The sequence below is a fragment of the Oreochromis niloticus genome, linkage group LG17, assembly GCF_001858045.2.
Source record: "Oreochromis niloticus isolate F11D_XX linkage group LG17, O_niloticus_UMD_NMBU, whole genome shotgun sequence".
Classification (NCBI taxonomy): Eukaryota; Metazoa; Chordata; class Actinopteri; order Cichliformes; family Cichlidae; genus Oreochromis; species Oreochromis niloticus.
Genome location: NC_031981.2, coordinates 33,242,372 through 33,268,152, shown reverse-complemented (window position 1 = coordinate 33,268,152; position 25,781 = coordinate 33,242,372). Strand labels below are relative to the sequence as shown.

The 25,781-nt window shown below is 40.4% G+C and overlaps 1 protein-coding gene across 8 annotated transcripts in view; it reads right to left on the bottom strand.

The window, feature by feature from the left end:
- Positions 1-25,781, bottom strand: part of lrp8 (low density lipoprotein receptor-related protein 8, apolipoprotein e receptor) — a 170,775-nt gene that overhangs the window by 56,939 nt on the left and 88,055 nt on the right. For all 8 annotated transcript variants that reach the window (XM_019346922.2, XM_019346928.2, XM_019346929.2 and 5 more), the window contains exon 4: positions 11,860-11,988. In XM_019346922.2, coding sequence (XP_019202467.1) covers positions 11,860-11,988 — 129 coding nt within the window. The remainder of the gene's footprint in view (positions 1-11,859; positions 11,989-25,781) is intronic.

Below are 25,781 nucleotides of genomic sequence, written 5' to 3'. Positions count from 1 at the left end.
TTTTTCATTGCAGCAACTCAAAATGGTAGTTTGCATGGCCTCGTGCTTGTATGCATGCCTGGCAATGCTGGGGCATGCCCCTAATGAGACGACTGATAGTGTCCTGGGGGGGGATCTCCTCCTGGATCTGGACCAGGACATCACTGAGCTCCTGAACAGTATGAAGTGCATCCCAATTGCTAAATTGAAAACCGTACCAAGTTCGAGTTATCACATTCACAACATTTTTAGAAAACTTGACCTCCGACCTTGACCTTGAGGTCGAGGTCACCAGAATTCAAACTTGTCTGATATTTTTAATAGATACACCTATGGTATTAATTTGAAGCTGCTACGTTGCTTCATTCTCAAGTTATCACATTCACAAACTTATGCGTCCATACCGCCTGGCCACCCGGCAGTGTGATGATAACACCCCATGGTCCTTTTATAACTGTGGGGTAAAAAGTGCACAGCGCGCCAGTGGTGGACCAGCCAATTCTGGTATTCTATAGAAAATGCCAATTGGGCTCCACGGTGCTAGGCAGTGAACACAGGGCCCACTAGAGGATGTTTGGCCCACCATAAAGTCTCTTCTTGAGTCTTCTGATTGTTTGATCAGAGACATTCACACCAGTGTCCTGCTGGAGATCATTTTGTAGCTCTGGCAGTGCTCATCCTGTTCCGGCTTGCACAAAAGAGCAGATATCGGTCCTGCTGATAGGTTAAGGATTTTCTACAGCCGTGCCCAGCTCTCCTAGAGTAACTGTGCTGAGTGACACAGCAAACCTGGCAATGACAAGTATTGATCCCCCATCCTGGAGGAGTTGAACTACCTGTGCAACCTCTGTAGGGTCTCGCGTTATGCTACCAGTGGTGGCATTGACCCTACTAGCGAAAAAAAACTGTCTGAAAAGATGAGGAGGGAAAACTGTCATTAGCCTCCCCCTGTAAAACCATTCCTGTTTTGGGGGTTGTCTCATTGTTGCCCCTCTGGTGCATCTGTTGTTAATTTTATTAACACCAAAGCAGTTGAATTAACAACCTCCCAATTCTACTTAACTGACCAGATCAATATTCCAGGAATTGACTTGATGCTACACTTTAATTAAAAAGTGTTCCTTTCAGCTTAAGATTTCTCCAGTAATTGGACAAAAATGTTACATGTTTAAATACAACTATATTAAAAACAAACACAGAGGGGCTATAGTGTAGTCACCTGACAAGTGAAAGAACCACAGACTAAGTTCCAAGAGGAGACCCAAAACCAGGTGGTGTAAAAATCTACCAAATCAAACATGCAAAGCTACCTGCTGTGGTGAATACGGAAGCTGACAGTGGCCTACATGTTAACAACAAACACAAATGAGTCAAATTAAAATACAATCTGATCAATACATTCTTATCAAAATCAGTTTTATACCATTTTTAATACAATGAAGCAACAAATGCAATCGATTTATTTTAAATCACAAAAAGATGTAAGCATTCCAATTTTGTCTCCCTTGCACTGCCTTTCAAAGCTTCCAATCACCTGGGGTTAGACCGTCGTTGCTCAGAGTAAAAACATGTCAAACTAAGTGTGAAAAGCCAGTGAGAATAAAGCCTTGATGCAGCGTGGCAGCTGAGCCTGAGGAATCCGACTGAAATGGCAGCTTAGACGAAAAGAAAAATGGCACAAAACTTATTGAGACTCTGAAAGTCTCTAAGCAACCTGATTAGCATACTCCAGGGAAAGACTTCTCTTAACCACCTTCATGATGAGCAGGGACTATAGGGACTGCGCACACACACACTGAACACGCACGCAGCCCAACAGGGCCGGTATACTGAATAGAACAGGATATTTCGACAGCTCAATCATTATGCCATCTGACAGCAGCTTAGAATTGAATATTAACAGCCTCACAAGCAATCACTGCAGAGTGAAAATGTGTGTGTATGTCTGTCTACAGCTCCTGTATGATGAATGTCCTGGTGGTCTACAGTACACATAGACGTCCATTTGCACAAAGAGGACTCTGGGTGTTGTAAGACTTCAGCCATTGAACGTTAAAACTGACATGCCCGTCACTCCCTTCTCTTCCTCAGTGTTAACTCTTATCGCTGTCCTCAATTTCTGTCAAGCACACATCACATGTGTAAACCACATAGCCATGCTCGTCTGCTCGCCTGTCTGAAAATAATTGTATTCCCTCCCATAATTGTTAGAAGACTGAATTTATTACAGGCTGGTCATTAAGTGTGGTGCTTGCATCGCCGCAGAAAACATGTCATGACAGCACAATGACCAAATTACAATTTTAGATGGCTTGAATTATATGACTGTCATGGTGCTGGGTCTTTGACCCAGTATTTTGAGTTGTGGTTCTGGACTTGTTATTGGTTGATAGTTTATGTTCTAGTTCCTGAATGTTATTTTCCAATGCCTCCGAGTTTGTTATTTATAAGTCTTGATTTCTGGTTTGTTTATGTTTGTTTCCCTTCTTGTCCAGTCTCTCTATGTGTCCTGTCATCAGTGCCCCCACGTTTGTGTACCTTTGATTATTCCTTCTCAGTGTCTGGTGTCTCTGGGGTCTGTCTCCGTGAATATGTTTGGATATCCCCAGTATGTCATGTCTTAGTGGCCTTGCCCCGAGTCCCAGTTTTGAGTTCACATATCTGAATCTGAATCTCTGTGTGTCTTACTTCTTGTTTTATTTCGATAGTCTCCTCTCTCGTGTGTGTGATGTTCAGTTTTGTTACCCTTGTCTCGTTAGTTATGATTCTCTTCAGCTGTGTTCCCCAGGTGTGTCCACTTCCCTTAATCACCCTCTTGTGTATATATTGTCTGCATCGTCCTCTGTTTGTTGACACGTTCTCCCTCATTGAAGGTGAAGTTTTCTAAATGTCAGGTTAGCTTGTTGTCAGTTAGTCAATTCATAGTTATTGCTGTTATTGCTGAGGTTTTTTTGTTTGTTTTTTTTTGCTTTTCATTGCTTTTTTCCCCCCAGCAAAAAAAGTCTGAGGTTTAGAGTTTAGTTTGCCGAGTCCACTCTGTTCACCTCATACCTGCTCACATGACAACCATTGACTCTACTTAGTGCCTGGTGTTAGTCTGACAAAAACTATTAAGTTATAACTGCTTTAATAATCTGAATGTGGCTCAATGTTGGTTTAAATTCTTTGCTAATGGGTTTTAGTAGAGCAAGACAATCACATTTATGTTTCGACTGTAAGAAATGTAATTATGTATTACCGAATTACTGACCACTACTTTAGCACCAGCTATTTAGGTGACAAATAAATCATTAAGTTACAAATAAAAATAGCAAAAGGGCTTTGAAAACATTTGCTTGCCTGGAAAGTGTGGTGGGTCCTTCAGCTGTCTAGAGCTCGCTGGGCAGGAAAAGCAGTAAAGTGAAAAGATCCCAGATCTGACTCGAGCTAAGCGGTGTTTGCACCTTTATCAATTTCCAGACAAACAGGCTTCACTGTCATCTCCAAGTAATACTGAGAGGGTGCATGTGTGTGTGCTTGGCCGGGGTTGGGGGGTGAAAGAGGAATGAGTAATGTTTTTAAAACCATCAATGGAAGAAAACAGTCTGCTCGAAACTGAAGTGCAACCGCCTCTGGGTGCCTAGTGAGCCTGTTTGTGTGCTGGCGCTCCATTACATTACACCTACGCGCACAGTGAGAGCAGTCAAAGGATTATAAATGAAGGAGAACATAATGGGAAGAAACTCTGAGACAACGGCTAGCACTCTGTATCTATGCAGCCACCTCTTGTAGTATAAATGTGGGAGAAGCAAGATTAAAGAGGGAAAAATGTATTACGATGACTAGACTTTTTTTTTTATGTCAGTGAAGTCTTCTTAGTCTTCTTTGATCTGTTATCAAATAATGGAATCCATGTTTTTTTTCCATAGCTTCCTATAATAAAGAAGCTACATATTGCATGTGTATAGATGTATAGGAAAAGGGGATGTGCAGGTATATGTTTTCATTTGTGTAGTTTTTATCTGTGTTTTTCATTAGGATACTTACTCCGTGCAGAAAGCACCTGAGCTTTCTGATAAACGTGTTTATTAAGATGTGCAACTTTTTTTCCCCCACTTGCTTCTTTTTATTTTCCATCAGAAAAACACACACATACACATAATCTCTCCCTCTGCTCCTCTCTGCCCTGCTATAAAACACCATCTAACATATCCCTGGGCATCGATTCGGCAGCAACTTGCTGTAATGTAACGCAGCAGCACTGGCTGATGTGAAAAGAGCAACAGGTCCTCGGGGCCTGCGGGAGCTTTCACACTACTGTCTTTCTCCCTTTCTGCAGATGAGGACAGAGAGGGGAACAACACACAGAGAAACAGTCTGCTGGAAATATCTGGAGTGAGTATTAGCACTGCAGAGAGATTAAACTAAAGCAAAGACAAAAAGAGGCATATGCACTGGGCATAGATAGTGATGCTTTCACTCACTGGTACTGGAGACTATAAAACCATCACATCAGAGTGTGAAGAAGAGAACTAAAAACACCAAAGATGTGGCAATGCTATGTTCAAGCGGCAAACTTTAAGGTTCAAAAATAAAGCAAATGCAGATTTCTTCAAATGGCCAAAAGACAAAAACATGTTTAGGGCCATTTAACTCCTGCCTTCATCAGAACATGGAGAGTGATTTTCTACACAACAAAATCTACAACCTACTCGCCTGACCTACCACTGATGGCAATACTGACACGGGCAGCTCTAGTAACTTACTGTCGCAAAGGTGCCCTCTCAGCACAATGAAGTCACTGAGTTGAATACTGCAGTACTATGGAATAGTCTTGAGCCACCCCTCATTTCTTTGTTTTTTTCCAAGGAAAATGGGAAATAGCTGCACTACTTTATTGAAACGTGTGCAAACATACATGAAATTTCATCACAAGGCAAAGAACTGAGTTTGTACAATTCTAACGAGCTTGAATTTTAATAATTGGTATGAGCACCTTTATTCTTCAACACAGTCTGAAATCTCTTTGGGAGTCTTTCTTTAAGTAGTCTTCAGGAATAGTTCAGGCTACATGAAGGACATATAACGCTCTTTGTTGGATGTTGGCTGCCTTTTTTTGTCCTCTCTGTCAAGATGATCCCATACTGCTTCAACAATGTTGAGGTCTCTGGGGAGGCCAGTCCATGACTGACGGTGTTTTATTGTGTGTTCTTTATCCAAGTATGCTTTTATTGCATTGGCATTGCCTTTGGGATCAATGTTATGCTAAAAAATAAAGCTGTTGCCAATTAGACATTTTCCATAAAAGTACTGGTGGATCAAAACCTAATGGTACTTTTCTGCTGTCATAATTCCATCGAATTTGACAAGAGCACCAACATCCCTGGCTAAAATGAAGCCCAAAACCACGACAGAGCCTTCGCCATGTTTTAGAGATGGCTAGAGGCACTCACTGTACCTCTCTCCTGACCTCCTCTGCACATTTTGATGATGATGATCAGCATAGCCTACTTCGACATAGACTTACTTCTTGACAATTTTAAATGACAACAATACAGAACAATCAAGAATAAGAGTGTGGACAGGCCCAGCCGGACAAGCTTATCATTCTCAATAGACTTGGTGTGGGTTAGGGTGTCTGTATGAAAAGGCTTATGTTAGAGTTATGTAACTGTAATCTTTTTTTGTTTGTTTGTTTGAATACATACATAGGCATGAATGCAGCATTTTTATTGCTGTAAAGATAAAGTAGCCTGGCTGACTCTGATACAGTTGTGCTGCTTCTACAGAAGGGTTAGAAGACTTAGAAGAAAGTAACAGAGAGGAAGAGGATGTAGCAAGCAAGATGGATTAAGAAAAAAAAAAGATGTTAAAAAAAAAATCGACTTTCTAGTTTCTCCAGGTAGAAACGACAGAAGCACATTCAGTCATTCAATTGATATGTTGAAGAATTCAAGATGTCAGTTTATTGTTGTACGAGGAAATTAGGACCAGTGTGTAAGATTGAACTGCCTCTATTAGCATAAATATCATATGTTATTCATAATTCTGTTTTCATTTGGGTATTGTTGACTATACATGGTATATGAATCATGTTATTGTTAGGTTGGAATGAGCCCCTTGTATCTAGAGCTCTAGAGAACAACTCAATTTATTAAAATTATAAGTAGAGCTGGTAAAGCACACTTTTCTGGCATTTTTTGGTTGAATTCTTCACCTAATAAAACAGAAATCAGAAAAAAGGGAGTTCATCCATCTTGAAAATACTCTATCACTGTTGAAAAAAAAATGTTTTAGCATCCGCACACTATGAGGCATGCAAACACAGCTCGCAGCAGATGTGTGCCTAAACACATGCGATTTCACATTAACATAAATTAAAGGCTCATAAACTTTCTTCAGAGGCCTCCTCTTAATGTAACAGAGATCCTCTCTTCCTGGATCCATGTTTTATTCAACATTTGGATATGCTCAATTAGTGGCCCAAATTAACATTAGCTGTACAACTGTAGCTGCTGACGGAGGGAGGGAAGAGAGATGGGAGATCAAAGGTGCAGGAAGGTGATGACGGCAGCGGTAAGGATAGGGGATGGATGAAAGTAACAGATTTCATAAAGGAACTATGTTTTCAGACCACTGATGAACTAATTTGTTGTTTGTGGGTGGTACAGTGCTCTCTCTGTGCAGCCATTTCTATAGTTTTACCAAAGATCTTGATGAGTACGCTGCCACAATCATGACATTGTGAGAAAGTCAGGGTGGGCTATTGGTCCGTTATTCTGCTTCCAAATGTTTATCATGTAACTGAACTTCATTGTTTGTGTGGCAAACACTCATTTGATGTTCCAGCTGTGTCTGGTACATCAATTAAAGATTACTTTTCCAAGAACAACAAATGGAAGAGTGGGAAAAAATTAGGTTATCAGATACCCAAAGGGAGTGCTGGTCTCATTAGTCTTTGCAAATGTTTTATCTTTATCTGTTTAAAGGATGAGAAGGAGATGGGCTGACACATGCATATACTTTTATATTTTTTCTTGTGGTGCAGCACCAGTGACAGTATTGAGATACTCGCTTAATAATAAGTAAATAATGACACCCACAACACATCGCTTTTCCCCCTCTCTTATACCTGTGATGCATTCAAGGGGCAGATGTAAATAAAGTTGTGGTCGCTGTACTTAATAGCATCTAGCCAGTGCTACAGACGAAGAGTGCACAGAAATGGACTAGTAGTTTTTTTGTGGTGGGTAATTTTAAATGTAGCTCCACAAACATCAAACACACAAACGGTTTCTGTGAAGTCTGTCACAAAATGTGTCTGCTAGATGAATGAACAGTGCATTTCCCAGGGAGGGGAAAAAAAACTAAATGCACGATGGAAAAAGATGTAAGAAATAGAGAGGGCAGATGAGAGATTATTTTAATAACTGCTCTGCAAATGAAATTTAAATCTTATATGTATGTCCTAATTCATTTTAGAGTTTTTAAATCAACAAACTGTGAGTATACCAGTTCTGTTTTATTCACAGTTTACATGAAACTACTGTGCAGTTCAGTGTAGTCTAAACTGGTTAGTTTGTTGTGAACTACAGTGATGTTGCACTGCTGCAGAGCGGCTGTGGTGTTCATGGTCAAAGTTAGTTAACATCAAGGGTAGCAGACATCAATTTACATATATGCTGATGTTGCTGATTAAATTCACTTGCTCAATTCTATATTTCCTACAAGCTTTATGAAGTTTAGAAAATCAGCTATTGAGTCATTTGCTTATATCTTACTGAATTTAGCTGGTTAAATCTCCCAAGAGCAGTGATTTTCCGAGAAGCAGCGCTGGTCACAGCCTGCACATACGAAGAAATCCCTTCTGTCACTCACAAAACAAGTTACTGTCTGAAGTATTTCTAAGCGATACTTTTCCCCACATTACACTACTACGCTCCATCTTAGGGTTCTCCCACCCGCCAAATCCCACTTCGACCCCTGCATGGACTAAACCAGCATTAAGCTACAGTAACATTACATTATCTACATTCTGTAAAGTCTACTCACAGACAGAAGCCCTCTTCAGAAATGTTATATGACTGACTCCATAAACACACAAAGGTGTGTGTATGTGTGTGTGTATGTGTCCGTGTGTGTTATAGGAGCAAATGCAAACTTCAACCTTGTGCCACACTGAAAGTGACACATGAGTATTGCTAGATATGACCTGCAAATATTTCCATCACAGCTTTCGTGACAAAGTAATGAGGGTGCTTATTTAGACATGAAACAGGTATGATCACATGTCCTCAGATGAATGGAAAAGAGTGTTTGTAGAGAAGGTGTATTCAGGAACATGCATTCCCACGATGACGCACACAGACTCAGAATGTAAAAACAATACCTGCTTTGCTGCTACTACCACACTGTGACTAAAGTGACACAGATGTAAACAGTCATGTAAGATGAGCAGTCTTTGTGACTACAGCTCTTTTAATACTTTAACCAACAATGAATCCTCTTTAGTGACTTCACACATAATATGATGTAGAGCTGACATTTTGTATTTAAAAAAAAATATTTCAAATGTCAAATCTCGGCAGACCTGCAAGTAAACTGTACCTTCAGAGGCTGGTGGAGGCGTAAAACTGCAAGGTGGTGCTTTTAAACACTGTAGAGTTTTTGTGTTTCTCCACTTATTTAATTCATCATCCACATCTGTAATAAGGTGATATCTGGACTCTGTGCTTAACTGACGGATATGAAATTTGAATTTTAGATACTCTGAAGTGTTTTGTGAAATTTTGTGTTTTGGAAAAAGCGTCAAGTTTTCATGAAAATAAAGACTAGCGTTAATGGATCCATTGTGCTGTTGGGCTTTAAGTCAGCTTTTATGTGTGATCTCTAAATGTCTGGTCAACTTTTTAATATTCATCAAAGGCTGATCTCTGCAGGTTATTATTACAGCAGAACGTCTATAACACCTACCTATATAATCAAACCACTTCAGACAGTAAATCAATTACCATCAAGGGCCCTATGATTTTTTTTTTTTCACAGGCGTATTAACCACTTTATTTTTCCACTGAAAAAGGTGATGAAGAGTTGGCCAGGCCAGGCAGATGAAAGGCAATGGAGTCTATCAATACACAAAAATACAATGGAAAATTACAGGTGCTAAGCAAGCATGGGAAGAAAACTTATACACCAGATACAGACAGTATGTGAACAGTGCAGCTTGGGTTACATGACTAAATCAACAGCGCCTGCTGTTTTCATTAGGTTGTGGTCATCGACTCCTAAAGAGATCTCTCTGTGATACCATCAGCCTAAAACACACACACACACAATACAAACAGATAAACTGGGAGAAACACAGAAAAGACTAGAAGCAAGGTGTGGGAAAGAAGATGAGTTAAGCCATCCTTCTAACCATGCAAAAAACAAAAAACAGCGATCACAACTTTTAAAATGTGGCAAGATTGTAACAAACTCCAGATTTCATGTGTTTACATTAAAAAATTCTGCATTAGCACGCAGCTGATGTGTGAAAGCTTTTTTTTCTATATAGACAATAGAGCGGTGGAAATCAGCAGATGCCCCACAACATGGTATTTTCACAATACTTCACTCATGATACGATATTGTTACGATTTTAAACATTTTGCAATATGCTGTGCAATAACAGATCAGAGTTTATCACCTTACGATGCAATCTGTTTCTCATAATACAACAGTTAAGTGTGATAAAGACAAGAATTCCCATTTAAATTCACACTTGCTCTAAAGCGACCCTGCAGTCCTTCTTGTTCACAGAATTCACAGAGTATTTGAATTTATGTAATAAAGCATCAACAAAAAATGAAGATGCGGACAGAACACAACGAAATCAAAGAAGAGAGTTCGCAGAAGAGACATTAAGGAGAAAGAGATCCATGCTGGTGCAAACCACAGGATCCCTCTGTGGAAGGAAACAATAGCTGCAAACTGATACTTTTAACTGTGATGCACTCGCAGTGTGCAGATGCCCCCGTGACTTATGTGGTGAGCCAATATCCATGGTTTGAAGGCAGCATGTTACAGCTAACAGCAACACTGTATCAATAATAATACATGAGGAGGCATTTGTAGAGTTTTGCTGACTGCCAAATTGGGGAGTCTGCACATCTTTGTGTCTCATCTTCAGCATGAGAATATATGGATGTCAAAGTTTCTGAAGGACAATGCCAGCATTATGGAAATAATCTGAAATGCATCACGCAGATAATCTTGTAGTTTCCTAGTGAGGACACTTGGTACATACTCACTCTGCTTTGGGCTCTTGTATACAAAAACTGGCTAAAATGTCCCCACCTTGTCTCCATTAAAACATAATGACTGTGACAGTAAAAAAGCCATTTTTCATTCGGACAAAGGCACCAACATTACATTAGAGATATTAGAGAAATTCAGAACATAAAGGGCAAACTGTACATGCAATCTATATTCTTTAAAAAAATATGCTGTGGGTGCATGTGTTTGTTTCAGGCTTAAAATCAATAATGCTGCAGGCCAGATGTTTATGCTGATGAAAATCAATACCCCTTTTTCCTACAGCTTTGATATCAGCTGGGAGGATGTATGCTACAAAGTGTGACAGCAGTCGATGTATGCATAATTGCTAAAAACATGTGAGGGCATTGCTGAACAAACAAGTGCGTGCTTTCTGAAGAGACAGACTTGGGCTTGATTTTCATCATGATTGTAAAGTAGATGACAAGAAATTTAGCAGTAAATTCCAAAAGCGTTAGGATGCTTTGAAGTGATGATGGGCAGAAATTCAACAATCTGCAATCTGTGGAACGATTTCAGAATAATGTTCCTCGACATAAAATTTCAAAGACTTTGGGTATCTTATCATTTACGGTTTATAATATAAAGGCTGAAAGTCAATATTAGATGCCTGTGATCTCTAGCACTGCGTGAAAAACAGGCATGATTCTGTCATGGCAACCAGTGCATGGACTCAGGAACACTGTCTGTATACACAGTTTACCATGCCATTCACAAATGCAGGTTAAAGCTCTATCAGACAAAGAAGATGCCACATGTGAACATGAAAGCGTGCATAAATGCTGCCATCTCATTTAAAATGAACTATGGTAAAATGACTAAAGATGGCTAAAAGATGGATGCCGCACACTCTGGGGTAAAGAGGAGACGGACAGTCGGGCTTGTTATCAGCCCTACAGATTTGGCAGATTACAAATCTGGAAAGGAACCATGGATACAGGTATACATACAGGTTTTAGAGCAACATATGTTTCCATCAAGATGATGTCTTTTTCATGAATGCCTGTTTCAGCAAGACTATACTGAACTGCACCCTGCGTCTATTACAACATCTGGATGCTGAACTGGCCTAAGTGTAGTCCAGACTTTCACCGACGAAAAACATTGGGAGCACTGCAAAAAGAAAAACATCACAAGAAAGATTCAGGACTGTTGAGCAGCCAGAATCTTATATGAGACAAGATAGGGACAGCAATTTTCTTCTACAAGTCCAGCAGCTGCTCTCCTCAGTTCCCAGATGTTTACAGACAGTTGTTAAAAGAACAACAGATGCTACACAGTGGAAACCACGGCCCTGCCCCAACTTTTTTGAGACATCAAAGTCAAAAAGAGACAATATTTTTCTTAGAATTGTACATTTGATGTGTTCTATTATAAATAAAATACACGTTTATGCAATTTGCAAATAACTGCATTCAGTTTATATTTATGTTTTACACAGTGTCCCCACTTTTGGGGAATTGGGGTTACATGTTACATTATTCCCAACTGGAGTACAACAGACTGACTGCACTGTAACATGAAAAGTGTGCCGAGTATTGTAACCATGTGCTCCTTCCTTCACCATTACCACCACAAACTTACCCGCGGCGCACTGCTCCTCATCTGCCCCGTTCTCACAGTCCCTCTCTCCGTCGCATCGCCATGACAATGAAACACATTTGCTGGCAGCCCCTCCGCAATCAAACTTCTCCGGAGGACAGGTCTGTCGGCCTGTGGTTGCAGGGCAAGGGTGAAAGACAGCAAAGGAGAAAAGGCAGAGGGTGGGGGGTGGGAAGAAGAGAAATGAGTTGAAGAAAATTGGCGTAAAAAGGGGGGAGAGAATGAAGTCAGGGAGAGTAAGATGGGACAAGAAAGGGAAGGAGGCAAAAAGATGGAGAGAGAAAGGAGAGCCAGTCAATGAAGCAGTTTGATAACTTAGTTATCTTCTCGCTCAAATCGATCCCCCTTCAAAGGTCTGCAATTAAATTAGACACACAGCTACAGTGGAACAAAGGAGTGGGAACACTGTCACGCAAGACACAGAGCTGGGTGGAAAACGATGTACACAAACAAACAAATGAAGAAACAGAAGGAAACCAAACAAGAAAAAAGTGTGTGAACAACAGTTTCAACCAGGGCTCGTTTTTCCATGAATATTTAGCCTTAAGCGCTAGACAACAATGTGTCAAAATAAATGTTAAAAAGCCCAAGTCAAGACCCCACAGCTCATTTCCAAATTATTTATAAATGGAGCTACACAACATCTTTCCAAAATGCCACTAATTCACCTCTTAGCTTAAACTCAGACATATATCGCAACAAACTGCCATGAAAAATTACACTCGGTGTATAGAATACAATACTGGTTGTTATTTTGAGTATAAATCAGAGAAAGCAAAAGAAGTGGGAAGCTGCACATCGCAGACAGTGAAACACACTCCTGTACACACTGTGTGTGACTGAGAAACTAGTCCCTCTAGGTAAAAGCCTATTACAGTAGTCAAGGCCATTGTTCCTGCATGTGTAACCCATGAGGTTGCTAGAGGGGGGAGGAGGGAAATACACCGTTCTAATACATCAAATTTACACAGCCCACAGTCCCCGCAGCAAATCCCTTTTTCCTGCAAACCACTATACACCCTCACCCTGCCTCATTTTCCCCTTGCCTCTCTCTTTAATGTCTCTCACTCCCACTCTAACGCCACAGAGACTCGAGCCCCAGATTACATTACAGCACTGTGTCAAACTCAACTCCATCAATTATACACATCTGACCACCAGCATGCTCGCTGGCAACAAGCCTATGTTTGTTGCAGCCGCAGATCAATAGTACCTATGGGATTCGCCCATTCCGGCTTCACTCTCCATTTTATTCTTCTCATATTCCTCCTCCTTGTTTTGATTTTTTTTTTTTTAACAACACTCTGACATTCAAACACTGCCCCTGGTGGTGGGACGTTGGGACTAGTTTAGCCAAGAGGGACTGCAAGAATCTTCTCCAGCTGTGCACTTTTGGTTGATGTGATCACCTTTGAAGTCATCCACTTGAATTTTCAGTCTTCTCTAAAACTGGGTTTAGGGTTAGACTTGGGCCCTGGTGCCAGGCTGGATCTTTTGGATTGCCACTTTCTTCTCGCCTCCATTTTTCTTCCTCTCGCTGAATATCGAGCTCTTGTGCGAGCATCTTTTGAAACCGTCATCCCCTAAATGAGGTTTCTCCTTTCCTTTAAAGAAATAAAAAGCCTCCTACAAATCCGCTTTAAAAGACCCAACGAGCAAGCGCCATATCAGCGCAGTATAGCTATTACTGCCAAAAGGGACTGAATGGTCTGCGTGTACAATAAGACTGCGTGCGGGTGAGCGCACGTGCCCATGTTCTTGTGCCTTTGATGCAAAGAACGCAGCTCTTCTGGACGATGTGAAGGTGTGAATGTGATGTGGGTTGTGTGGAGGTGTCTTAATATGTTAATTGTCTCAGCAATCTAAATGTGTGCCTCAGAGATATGGTACTATACAGATAGTAGTGTTCCAGTCCTTCACATTATCTAGCTTTTCTAAGAGCGTGTGCGTGTGTGTGTGTGCGTGTGTGTGTGTGTGTGTGTGTGTATTAGTGTGCACGTACTGTGGGAGACTTCCTCAGTTTCATATAAAGCCTAACACAGAAACATCCCCTAAGGGCTTCAGTCCACCAAGTGTCTGACTGACAGTTGGGTTAAAAGGATGTAATTTGTCTGACTGACCATTTCTGGCCCCTGCGAGTCAGAATGGTCGACTCACGGATAAGCTGCCAATCACGAGACTGAATACAGATGAGCAAGAGGGAAAAAAAAGAGCTAACGCTGATTATGACAAAACGAATTAGAGGATTCTCACCCCAAGGGTAATCATTTTCCATAAATACAAAGAAGTACGATTCCTGCTAATGTACAATCAAACAGTAACCTATAACTATTAAAAAGTCAATTCATCCGCTCTCTATTAGAATTTGATAGACCACAATAACAGTTTCAGCCCCACCAACAGCTTCTACATAAGGTCTCTCTATTTGCTGCCTCAGTTACTGTGCAGCCCATTCCCAGACAAAATTGGTTTGTGCAAGCTAAAAAAATCTGTTTTACACAGCATGTGGAAGCAACAGGAGTTTGTGTGGACTAAGCTGAAGCGGGTAGCACATGGAGCAATTGGCATGATCAACATAGGTTGCTGTGCCTATACAGGCTAAGAAAAAACAAAACAAAAACATGCCGATGAGAGCTGCTCTATCAAGTCTGCATTTCTGGAATGCCTCAACTACAGGACAAGGAAACACGAGTGTGGAACAATCTGATCAGCATGTAATCAAAAGGAAAACAAAACATCGTCTCATGTATTTTTTAATCTAGGGCGTTTTTTTTGTTGTTGTTTTTTTTTTTACTTTGCTAGTCCAGATGGTGTTGATAATGAAGTCGCAGTTAAAGTTGCTTTCCCCAGTCTTTCAAAAGTTGGTGTTAAGCACAAATTTGCCCTCTCTCCATCTCTCCTTGTTCCTTCTCTCACTAAATGCTGACAAGGTGGACAAAGTGGTAAAGCAGGCACTAAAGAGAAGTGCAGGACTTCCTGAGGGAGAGATACTGTAGACTCGGATCGTGTTACATGCAGAGAGCAATATCTGACTCCTGCTCCCACCTTCTCAGGAAAAAGATGTACACAAAACCATAAAATCATCCCAATGCAAATAAAGATGCACATAACTGTAAACTACAAATGCAGTGTTTGTGGAGAGCGCATGTACACCAAACAGCTGTGAATCATCGCCTCAGCTGCCAGTCAAAGGCTTGTAAGTGAATACACCATTCTCAAGACTTTGTACTAAATGAATATTTCAAGAGCTGTGAAACTGCTGTGGCACAGATATAAACACTTGGCCGTTAGCTCCCAGATACCTTTGCTTATTGCCAAGGCTTAGAGCAAATAATAGGCGAGGCACTGATACTAGCCATGCTCCAGTGGAGCTGCTTGGTGATGAGCAGTAAGACACTGAGGGTTCAATACAGCAGCTCCCTGGTGGGTGTAGGCATTATCGAATAAGTGTAAAAACGGGTTGGGAAACAAGCATGTACTCTTAGTGAATATAACAGGATACATCAGTGTAAAGGAAACAAACAAGCGCAAATTGGCTGGATGACCAGGTCAGAGCCTTTCCCTCAACTTTCATTTCTGTGACACAAACAAAGCACGCAAGGCTCAACAGATTCAGCCTTGAGTCTCTCTATTCACACCGTAAACCCATTTATATATTTATTCACAGACTGACTCCGGGTAAGGGGTAATTTTACTTTGAGAGCGTCAGCCTGATTTCCTTAATATGGGAGCGCTATTAGAGAATAGCAGGTACTATGAGAAAACAGGAAATTATGATGAGGAAAAAACAGTGTACCCAGTTAGATTCCTTAACAGTCTTGTGTGCATAGAATACATTAAAAATTCACTGCTCAGTGTTAGCAATACAGCCTGTGAAGGGATGCAGTAGCTAAATGTTGCAAGCCAAACTAAATTTATGAGTGACCTCTGCGGCTTACTGTGCAGATTGCATTAATAGAAGCTTGTGCTGCAGTGTGAAAGTGAACCGGGACAAGATAGCTGGCTCCAAGAGGAAAAAAATATTTACACAGCAACTCTAGCTTTGTGAATTTATTGGTAGGAAGCATATTATCACATGAGAAAATATTCAATGAATGTTTGACTTATTAGGTCATCACTAGATGACTAGGATTTTGATGATTGGAAGAAATGCATTCAGTGTCAACTTTATTCTAACTACAAAAAATCTACTGCATATTTTAAGGGGAAAAAAATACCCTTAAACATTTTTAATGTGTTGGTTTAGTATTTTGTACATTCTGGATATGAAATAGGTTTTGCTCATCCTGGGGTCAGAAAACTCATTTGGCACGCAGAACACGATGCAGTCTTTTAATTCAAACAAGTTCCACAACCAGAAGTAGTACACACTTGTTATTCTCCTCACATGGCCCGTCTAAGTGTCTATTATGAGGAGGGTATAGGGGTGGACGGAGCAAGGAGCTGTATGCTAATGAACTTTTGATTAACTACCTTCTTAATTTCCCTTCACAAGGAGGGAGGGATTGGAGCATTGTGGCGTGGCACCACGTCCACTATACAGCTCCATGCTTTGCATCGAGGCGAGCCTCGTAGTTGATTGATGTAGAAGTCCCCAAGCCCCGCAGGCTAATGCTAAGATAATTATTTATTACGAGTTGCGTGTGTGAGGCCAGGTAATAGAAGCCATCCTTAAGTCACTGTCCATCACAATGAGACACAACGTCAAAACAAAAGCCACTTGGGAGAGTATGTGGTAATATGGCACATGATAAATGAGGAGGAACGGAGGCTTGTAGATGATTTACCCTGTATCGACACGAAGCATTGTAGCTGCATGAATTTAAAATGCTTTAAGGTACGCCGCAGACGGCACAGCACTGATTGATGAGGTACCCCGTTTTAATGTCTTTTTATGCAAAAAACACAGAAGAAACATGACATGTCTCACTACATTGGTGGGATATTATGAATGCCCAGATACTCGGCAATGCTTTGAATGTCAATTGAGTCAGCAAACAAGCAGTACAAAGCAAAAAAGAAAAAAAAGTGTGTGCCATATGAAAGGCATTAGGTACTTTGTAGCCACTTGCTTTTTATTGTGCAACATGTGTCACTTCATTTTTCCTGGTCTTTTTTAACTTTCGAGGACACAATACAAGTATCAGAAGGGACTACAAACTATGTTCATCAGAGCTGAGAAAAAAGAGAAAATAAACATATTTCTTGCATGCGTTTGACTGATCATCAATTAAGTCCAACAGGGGGGTCCATAACAGTTGATCGTCTGTGAAACAGAATCATTAAAATCAAGTTTCACCCGTGAGGTGGCATCATAAATTGGCGCCTGCCTGCTTGAGAACAGTAAACCTTTACTGCTTGGCTACTCTGTGTAGTATAAAAACTGGGCCGAAGCATGTCTTGAATCAATACACGTTCCTGCACCTTACTGGAGGCTTGGTCTGTATATTTAAAGGTCATATTAAATTTTATCCATATATTTTGAGACCATTAAGTACACGCCACACCACAAACACTTAAATGTCTCAGCCTAATGTCTTTATATTTATCTTCAAGTACACGAGACAAGAAAGAAGGGAGAAAAGAAGGGAGGTGGGATGTAAGGTGGGGGAAAGCGGTCAGATATTGGTCACAACATTGGAGAACATCAATATGAGGACAAACTGGAATCGAGGCAATTAGAGGAAGCTACTAGAAAGAAAGAGAAAGGCATCGAGCTGGAATTGGATTGGAATGGGGCTTCTTGTGACTGGAGGGCCAAATTTACACAGATAAGAAATAAATAAATAAATCTTTGGTCACTCACTCATTTACGCTGGAAACATTTTTACAAGATAACAGTTTACAAATGGATCGACCTGCACATTAAGACCCAATCACAAACGTAAAATTCCACTCCACGCTGCGTTTCAAGCCGAATTACATCTTAATGTAGAAGCGAATTGGAGAAGCAGTCCACGACACAGTATTGAATAATTACTTTTGTTTTAGAGCTGTAACCTTAGTGAGAGGAGAAGAGCGCAGTCCACAAAGGACAGGAAGGCGAGACCTCGCAGATCATCAATGATTCATTCAAGACCTGGGATGTAGGGATCAGTCAATTATTCGGTGTGTAAGGACTTTTTAAATCTAATGGTTTGATCGTTTGTAGTGGGTCGTGTCATCATGTGGACACTCATTAACCTCATTCCAAGCAGCAGTATTTTTTTTTTCCTCCCTGAGGCGCACGATGCTTTCATTAGTGGCGCGTAAGGTGCCTCCAAGGGGCAGACACTTTGAACTGCAGGTATCATTTATCTTTGTTTCCTAACCATTGACTAAGGCTTTCAGCTAATACCTTCTCAGGTCTAAGCAGTGATATTTAATGTGGTTATTAGAGGCAAAACAATTAGTCAGTTCATTAACTGCAAGATTGACAGGAAGATAGCTTATTGAAAAAAAGATGGGGAAAAAGTGAGATATTCTTTGGCTGCACATCCCAAATGAGGTTTTCTGTCTCATACGTCACTTTTAACTAAATATTATTAGGTTTTGGACTTTTGTTTTCAAAAGACATTTGAATAAGTCAGCTTGAGCTCTGGGAATTTGCGATGGCATTTTTTCACTATTTGTCTGGCATTTCATAGACTTCAGATCAATCTATGATGAAAAGGCTGGCAACCTGTCCATGGTGTACCATGTGTCTACGGTAGCTAGGATAGGCTCCAGCCCCCCTGTGACCCTGAATTGGATAAGTGGAAAAGTATGGGCGGATGGATGAATCAGTGCATGCATTATATCCTTGCGGTCAGTTTTTTTTCTCCCCTCTTTCACGTCGTACAGAAATTTAGAAGTTTAATGCTACAGAATTTGTCCTGTATATTTACTTATTGAAAGACAAGATCAGCCAACAAGATGTTCCTGGATGCAGGTTTTTAAAAAGTCTGCTTTTTGTCTTTTTCTCTTGCACAGTTTCCCTTGCACAGTATTTGCGAACTGTGAAGTCAGAAAATAAGCAAAAGAATCTGAAGGATTCAAATGACATGTAAATCTTACTTCAGGTTCAGTGACAGTTAATTTTGGTCATGGTGTTGAATTAGCCTACAAAGCATTGCATTACTCACAGAGGAAAATCATGCTTTATCAGGCATGATTAGCTTACATGGATTATTTTGTAGACAGATTAAGTGTGCCTAGGCATGTACAACAGGCAGAATTACTACATGCACGAGTTAAAAAGGGGATGCATGTACTCTAAATATAAGGACGGTTACATATATTTGTTAATGCATGACTGAGTACATCTTTGGTTACCTTCATATATCTTTCCATGTATGTGTGAATGCTTGAGCACGTAGAACACTGCACATTGAGAACTGGAGCATGATATTTCATGGCAATGGGGAATTGTGTTTGGTAAAAATGACAATAGAAAGACAACAGAGCTCGATTTAGAAATCACACAAGAGCGTCACATTAGAATTTTTACTAAAGCTCATCTAATTTCACAATTTAACGTCATTAACTAAGGGAGACCATAAACTGGAGATTTTAGCATAGGAGTACACAGGAATTGACCCGTATTTTGAAGCCTTTACATGAGCGTTTGCGCCATTGCCATCTTGGTTTCCAAAAACCAGATGTGATGGGGAGAAATGAGTCTATGTTTCATCCCATAATTATATAATCCCCTATTCTCAGACATAGTATGACCAAGATTTACAAAATACTTTTTTTTTTCTTCTTTGGCCCCAAATCAGTGACTGAGGCCATAAACTCAGCAGAAAAGTACTTACAGAGGTCAAGAAATAAAGTTATTTTCCGGAAGTCTCTTTGCCACAGCTATTGCCATCTTGTGGTCTTTGGATAGAAACCAAGTTAAAGGCACTTCAATATTGGCTTAATTTTTCTAACCTGTAAGCTCCATCCATGTTTTATACCGTCTATGATTTCATGACAGTTTCAAGCGGCGTTCTGGGGTACTGCTAGTAGCTAGTAACAATTAAACGTTAAAAGTTTGGATGGATCCAAAATAACAGATGTCTCCTTTCACATATTTTGTTTACCTATCAACTCAAGTTTGGTTGAGTTGGTTGACCCTTTGGTGTGGAACGTAAATGATGTAGAGTTTGGAAGCAGTGGGAAAAGCCAGCCCAGCTAAGTATGTATCGCCAACTTCACCGGCCATTGTCCTTCAGATGTGAAATCCAATTTAGGGAAAGGGCGTATGCAGTTAATATCAGATTACATTCTAAATGAAGGTTAGTGTTGATTAGTGCCTTTCATTGGAACGCTGATCTCCAATTATTGCAGCCCTGATGTAAGGAGTGGAGGGAGAATGTTGGAGAGAGAAAGATCAAAGTCAAGGGAAAGAAGAGGGGGAAAAAAACTAATGAGAGAGCAGGTGCAGAGAAAGGAGAAAGAAGCGGGATGCCAATAACACAGGAAAACAAGGGGGGCTGGGGGGTCATGCAGTGACAAAAACAAAACAAAACTGTGAACCTATGACAATACCAAAACAGCCACAAGTCCAAAGTAAAGATCTGAAAAGCCTATGGGGATAGATAACCAACACCAACCCCCCCCCCGCCGACAATCAGGATGCACTGCAGCTATACACACCCATGGCAACAAAGTTTCTCCAGATGTGAATTTGTGAGCCATGTGTTTGAAAGCATGACAACATGCCTATTAGAATTCAAAAGTCTTGCACTCAGTTCTGTGCAAACCTCTTAAATTCCCAGCTGAACTATTTTATTTTTTTCTGCAAATGAAAATGTGAATAAGGGCGGGTAGATTTCTCCTGCGGGTTTAGCTCACATATATTTTCTTGTAGGTGATGCTGAAAATTTCCACTGAAAATCTCTCTCCCTCGTGTTCCCTCTCTCTATTTTTCCTCTAACTCTATCCGGTGTGAAGGAGCAGGAGAACACGGTTGTTAAATGTGGAACCATTAGCACAGTCTAGACTATGTGTCTGGCAGTGCCATGAGGGGAAGAAATACAGCGCAACACCAGCGCTTTCATAGGAAATTGCCACTTTCTTCCAACGGGGCCCTCTAAATTGTTGTTTAGTAGACGACACATTGGGAATTAAAAATATTGCCAGTGGCTAGTGCCACATCTCTCAGCTGATGACAGAATGCAGGAAAGGGAGGTACACAAAAAGGAAGGCGAAGGGGGGAAAAAAAGGCAGTCAGGACTCTATTGAGGGATGCAGAGCGTCGTGCTGAACTTGATGGGCAAACTCTGAGCTCATTTCCTCTGAGGCACTTTATTGAAATGCAAGGGCAACGCACAAAAGCAGATCTATAAAGAGAAACAAAGGCAGGTAAAATGACTTCTAAAGACTTCTCTGTGGAATTTTGAAAGAAAAATATTTCTGGCTCTGTAAAGCTGCCGCACACACGCACAAAAAAATTGAGACAATGGAAGATGGGTTCGGTCGAAATACAAATTTAACCAATTTCTGTGGTCTTAAAAAACAAGAGAAATAAATAAATAATTTCCTGGATAATTAATTTGAGTCACAACGAGAAAATGGAACCCCACGGAGAATGTTTGAAAACGACAGCTCTGCGGGTATCATCCCCAAAGAACATCTGCATGAATCACACTTTATTACTGTAATTATCATCTGCAAAAAAAAGGCAAGCTTTATATTCCGTCTCACTTCTGCCAAGTCGGCAAATTGTTACACCCTCACGTTATACTGTTACCACACAGCTATTTAACTCACAAAACACCAGTTAAGTTATGCTGTATCAGCTCTAAGATGACTTTTGTTACGCATGCTTTGGTCATGGAGACGGCAGCTTCTCTTTATTTGCCGTTCTTCTTCTAGCGCCTATGACTTTCTCCATTGTAGACATTTTTGACAAACCAAACTTAGATGCATTTAAATATCTATCTGAAACTGCTGCTTTTCATTTGCTGTAGGTGTGACTGGACCATGGTATTATGCGTACGATGAAGCGTGACAGCTAGTCTGAAATTACACATGTGATTTTTCTCCTAAAACAACTCAAAGGTCTTTGAGGTCCATTTTGTCATCACTGTGTTCCTAATTTTGCCCGTTTCTGTTGCCTTACTTTCCTCCTGCCTCAGCAGATCTGTTTGTCTGACTGACTGCCTTTCTGATGCCAAATTCAGACCTGAAAGTTTCGCCAAATAAAGTCTTTAATCAAAGTCTTAAGCCTGCGTTTGATGCCACACTATACTACACACAGTATTACAGTTTAAGACTTCCTTAAAAGCAACAAAAAAACCCACTAATTTAAGTGAAAGAGGAAAACATTAACATGAAAATACAATTGTTTTTTTAAATGGATCTTTCCAAACATGAGCAAAAGACACAAACTAGCAATTTCAGCTCCACAATATCATATCTGTGAGCAAAACAATATTGACCACTAATCAATTGTACCCAGCCAAGTGCAAAGGTCACTAATTGAACGGAAGAATGCAACTGACAAATAAAATCACATGCTGGTGTTTGCTGTGTTAAAGCTTTTGCTTGTTTGCAGTTTCTGTTCACACAACGGAGATTACAGGAAATGACAATGCAATTAATAGGAAATGTATTTAAATACAGTGGCTGAGAGAGAAAAATAAACCCAAATATTTGAGTAACACACTCATCTTTAAAAATCACTCTTATCACTTCCTACATGCAAACTGTTCATGAACTCCTCTGTATACCAAAGTATTCAAGAGTCAAATGTGAGGCCACCTCCCTGAAATCCTAAAGATTGGTGCTAAATTGGATCATGAAACAGTACAATGATCTCAAACACAGCAGCCAATCTATAACAGAATGGCTGAAAAAGAAAAGAATCAAGGTGTTGCAATGGTCCAAAGACCAGACCTCAACCCACTTGGAATGCTGTGGAAAGATCTCAAGAGAGCTGTCCGTGAACGAATTCCCGCAAACCTCAATGAACTAAAGCAACACTTTAAAGAGCGTGAACAATGTAAAGGCTGATTCTAAATGTAAAGTCAGGTGGTTCTAGAAGCTACTGAATCACTGGGTGTGCTTAATTTCTCACAGGACTGCATAGAGTCACTCTTTCATAAACCCTGCCCCATGGAATAAGTCAGCTTAAAGCCCTTTTCCACTAGTACCTACTTGGATTGGCCTGACGTGACTCGACTTGGATCACCTAATGTGTGTGGGGTCATTATAGCAACACGGTTGAACGTCCTGTGACGTCATTGGTATGCAGCATGTACACCACAAGAAAGGAGGACGTCGAGGTGATGTTATATCGGCTGCTCAGTCTGTGGCTTTTGGTCAGACTCGGGACACACGGTGCTGTTTTTGTGCAGCCATTTTCTTCGTTTTTAAAAATGGCGATTTTCATTTTTCGTGAAGGAGACGCTCTCATGACTCATCGAGTGATGCAACTGACTAGCCAATCAGTGGCGTGTGGTCTGTTGACGTCACATTTACAGATCGCCTCCGATTGCTTGGAACCACAGCCAAGTAGGTACCTAGTACCAGGTACTACAACCTAATAGAAAACCTTAAAAGTGTTGTCGCACCGTGCCGAGCCGACCTGAGTAGGTACCAGTGGAAAAACGCCATTACTGTATAGACATGACATGGGGAATGCTCAATTTTGTAAGCTCATCCTTGGGTTATGCATATATCCTCCTGAGAACCAGCCTATTCATTATATCATCTTTAATTGATATTTGTTTTTGGTCTATATCTTGTGACTTATTTGAGCTACCCTACTTTCCACTGATATCTAATGTGTTTGGATGGCCTTTCTACAAAGAAAGTTCAATAGGGAGATTCTTTTTTCCTTGGTTCTTTGGATGAATCTCATTTTTACTGATAAATGTGTTATTCAGACCTGAAGTGTGGTACAATAGTGTCACAAAACTCATGTTAGTCTTCTACAGTTACATATGGTGGATTGTAGATTCAATCACAATAAACACAGCGATAGGCAAAAAGAAAGTGGTGAACTTTGGTGGCATTTGATTTTGTTTTCATGTGTGCATGTTGCAGTCTGTGAATGACACTGAGCTCATAGCAACTAAAAGAACATGCAGCAAGACACTAGACTTCATTGTCTCTGAAGTAGAGGTCTAGGTGACCTCCTAATATTCGCTCATATATATAAAAGCTTTTGAATGTTGATTTTCTTTTGCACAGCTCTTAAATTTGCACGTTGTGTTAGTGTGTCCTTTAATGACAGGTCACTTGCTTTCTGCCAGACTGAAAGAACGAGCAAGGCAGACAGGTAGAGAGAGTTGGATAAAAGAGAGGGAGAGGCCACCTGGGAAATTATGGCAGGTGCTGCCGCCGCCTCAAGCATGAAAGTGAAGCCGTCCGACAGTGCAACTCACTGGATCCTTCCCTTCCACGTTCCAAAATAATTAACTTGCACACCCTCCTGCCTCCTCGCTATAATAACACTGACCTGCCTATTGTCTCAGCACACAGAGACGAGGCAAAGCCTACCTCATGACACAGAAGGAGGTGAAACTGATGACAGAGAGGACAGAGACGATGACTGAATAGGAGAAGCTGGCAATTAGGGCAATGCCGTATAGTTAAACATTAGATGACACTTATTATATTTTCACCTGAGACACTGTGACCATCAGTTTTGAATTCAAAATTTTCAGTGTGTTCATCTTGACTTAATATCCATGAGATATTATGATCAGCTCTTCATCATGACTGATAAAGACTCTAACCGTCCTCTCCACTATAAAAGCATTACAACTTTAGCCAACTAAATATCTATTAGAGTAAGAAAAATAGCAGCCGTCCTCCATCTGCCTTACCCTACAATTTCAATATTTTTTTGCTAAACTTGTTTCCTCAGACGTGCCATAATTACCATGTCAAAAAAAAGAATCTGAAGAGTGGCAACTGGATATAAGCGCTATAAATCATCGCTACAAGAAATTGGGAAAGACGTCCTGCTGTGATGAGAGAGACTGCTTTGACAGTTTGTGTCTTTAGATGTATGAGTTTCATCAGATGGAATGAAATCATGGCACTTTTAAAGCCCTGTGGGGTTGGGTAAGTTGATAAAAAAATGATCTAATGAGATTATCAATATAAAAAAAGGACTAAACAGAGGCACAGTTTTCAAAGTGTGACCCTATATTCATGGCGTTTAATGACACATTGGAACTCAGTATTGTAATCTTGTAGTATTAAAAGAAGAATTTTAGGGAAAATATCCCGAGTTTAAGGCCCTGGAACGCGAGTTGTGTTTGAAGCAAAGAAACAAATGCTGCCAACTCCTTTATAGTTTCTTCTGAGTAAATTAAGGAATAATTGCTTTCTTATCATATCAAAGAGCTAAAGGGAATAATAAGACTGTTGCTTTCTCGGTTTTATCTCGCTGTGTTACCCTATCCTATCATGAATGATGATTTGAGATGACTCGACTTATAAAGTTATCACAATTCTCATTTCTGTTTGTCTAATTTTCACTTATTATGCTTCACAATTACAGGCTTTTCAGAACACGCTTTATCATCATGGCTCCGAGTGTGAAAAATGCCCGAGTAGACTTAGACTACTTCTACTGATAATAAGTCTTTTGTGCTATGAATATAAAATATCCTCCACAACTTCCAAAAAACACAAAGCCTAAGCACTGTTGAACAGTTTTTGCTTTTTATACAAAGTTTTCAAGCATCACTTGGACTGACGGGGCCACTGGAAAGGTTAGACGTTGCTCCATATGCAGTTAAATAAGGGGTGCAGAGTGTCTCATGTTCAGTAACTTTTATCTACATGGGGACACTTAGATGGTGAGGAGTCCTCACTTTCATCCCAGGACTATAGATATGCACCAGCAGAGACAGAACACACATACAGATGGGGTTTTAAATAATACTTGAGAGACACTACACAGCTCCTCTAATCAGCCCTGATTGTCAAACTGCAGG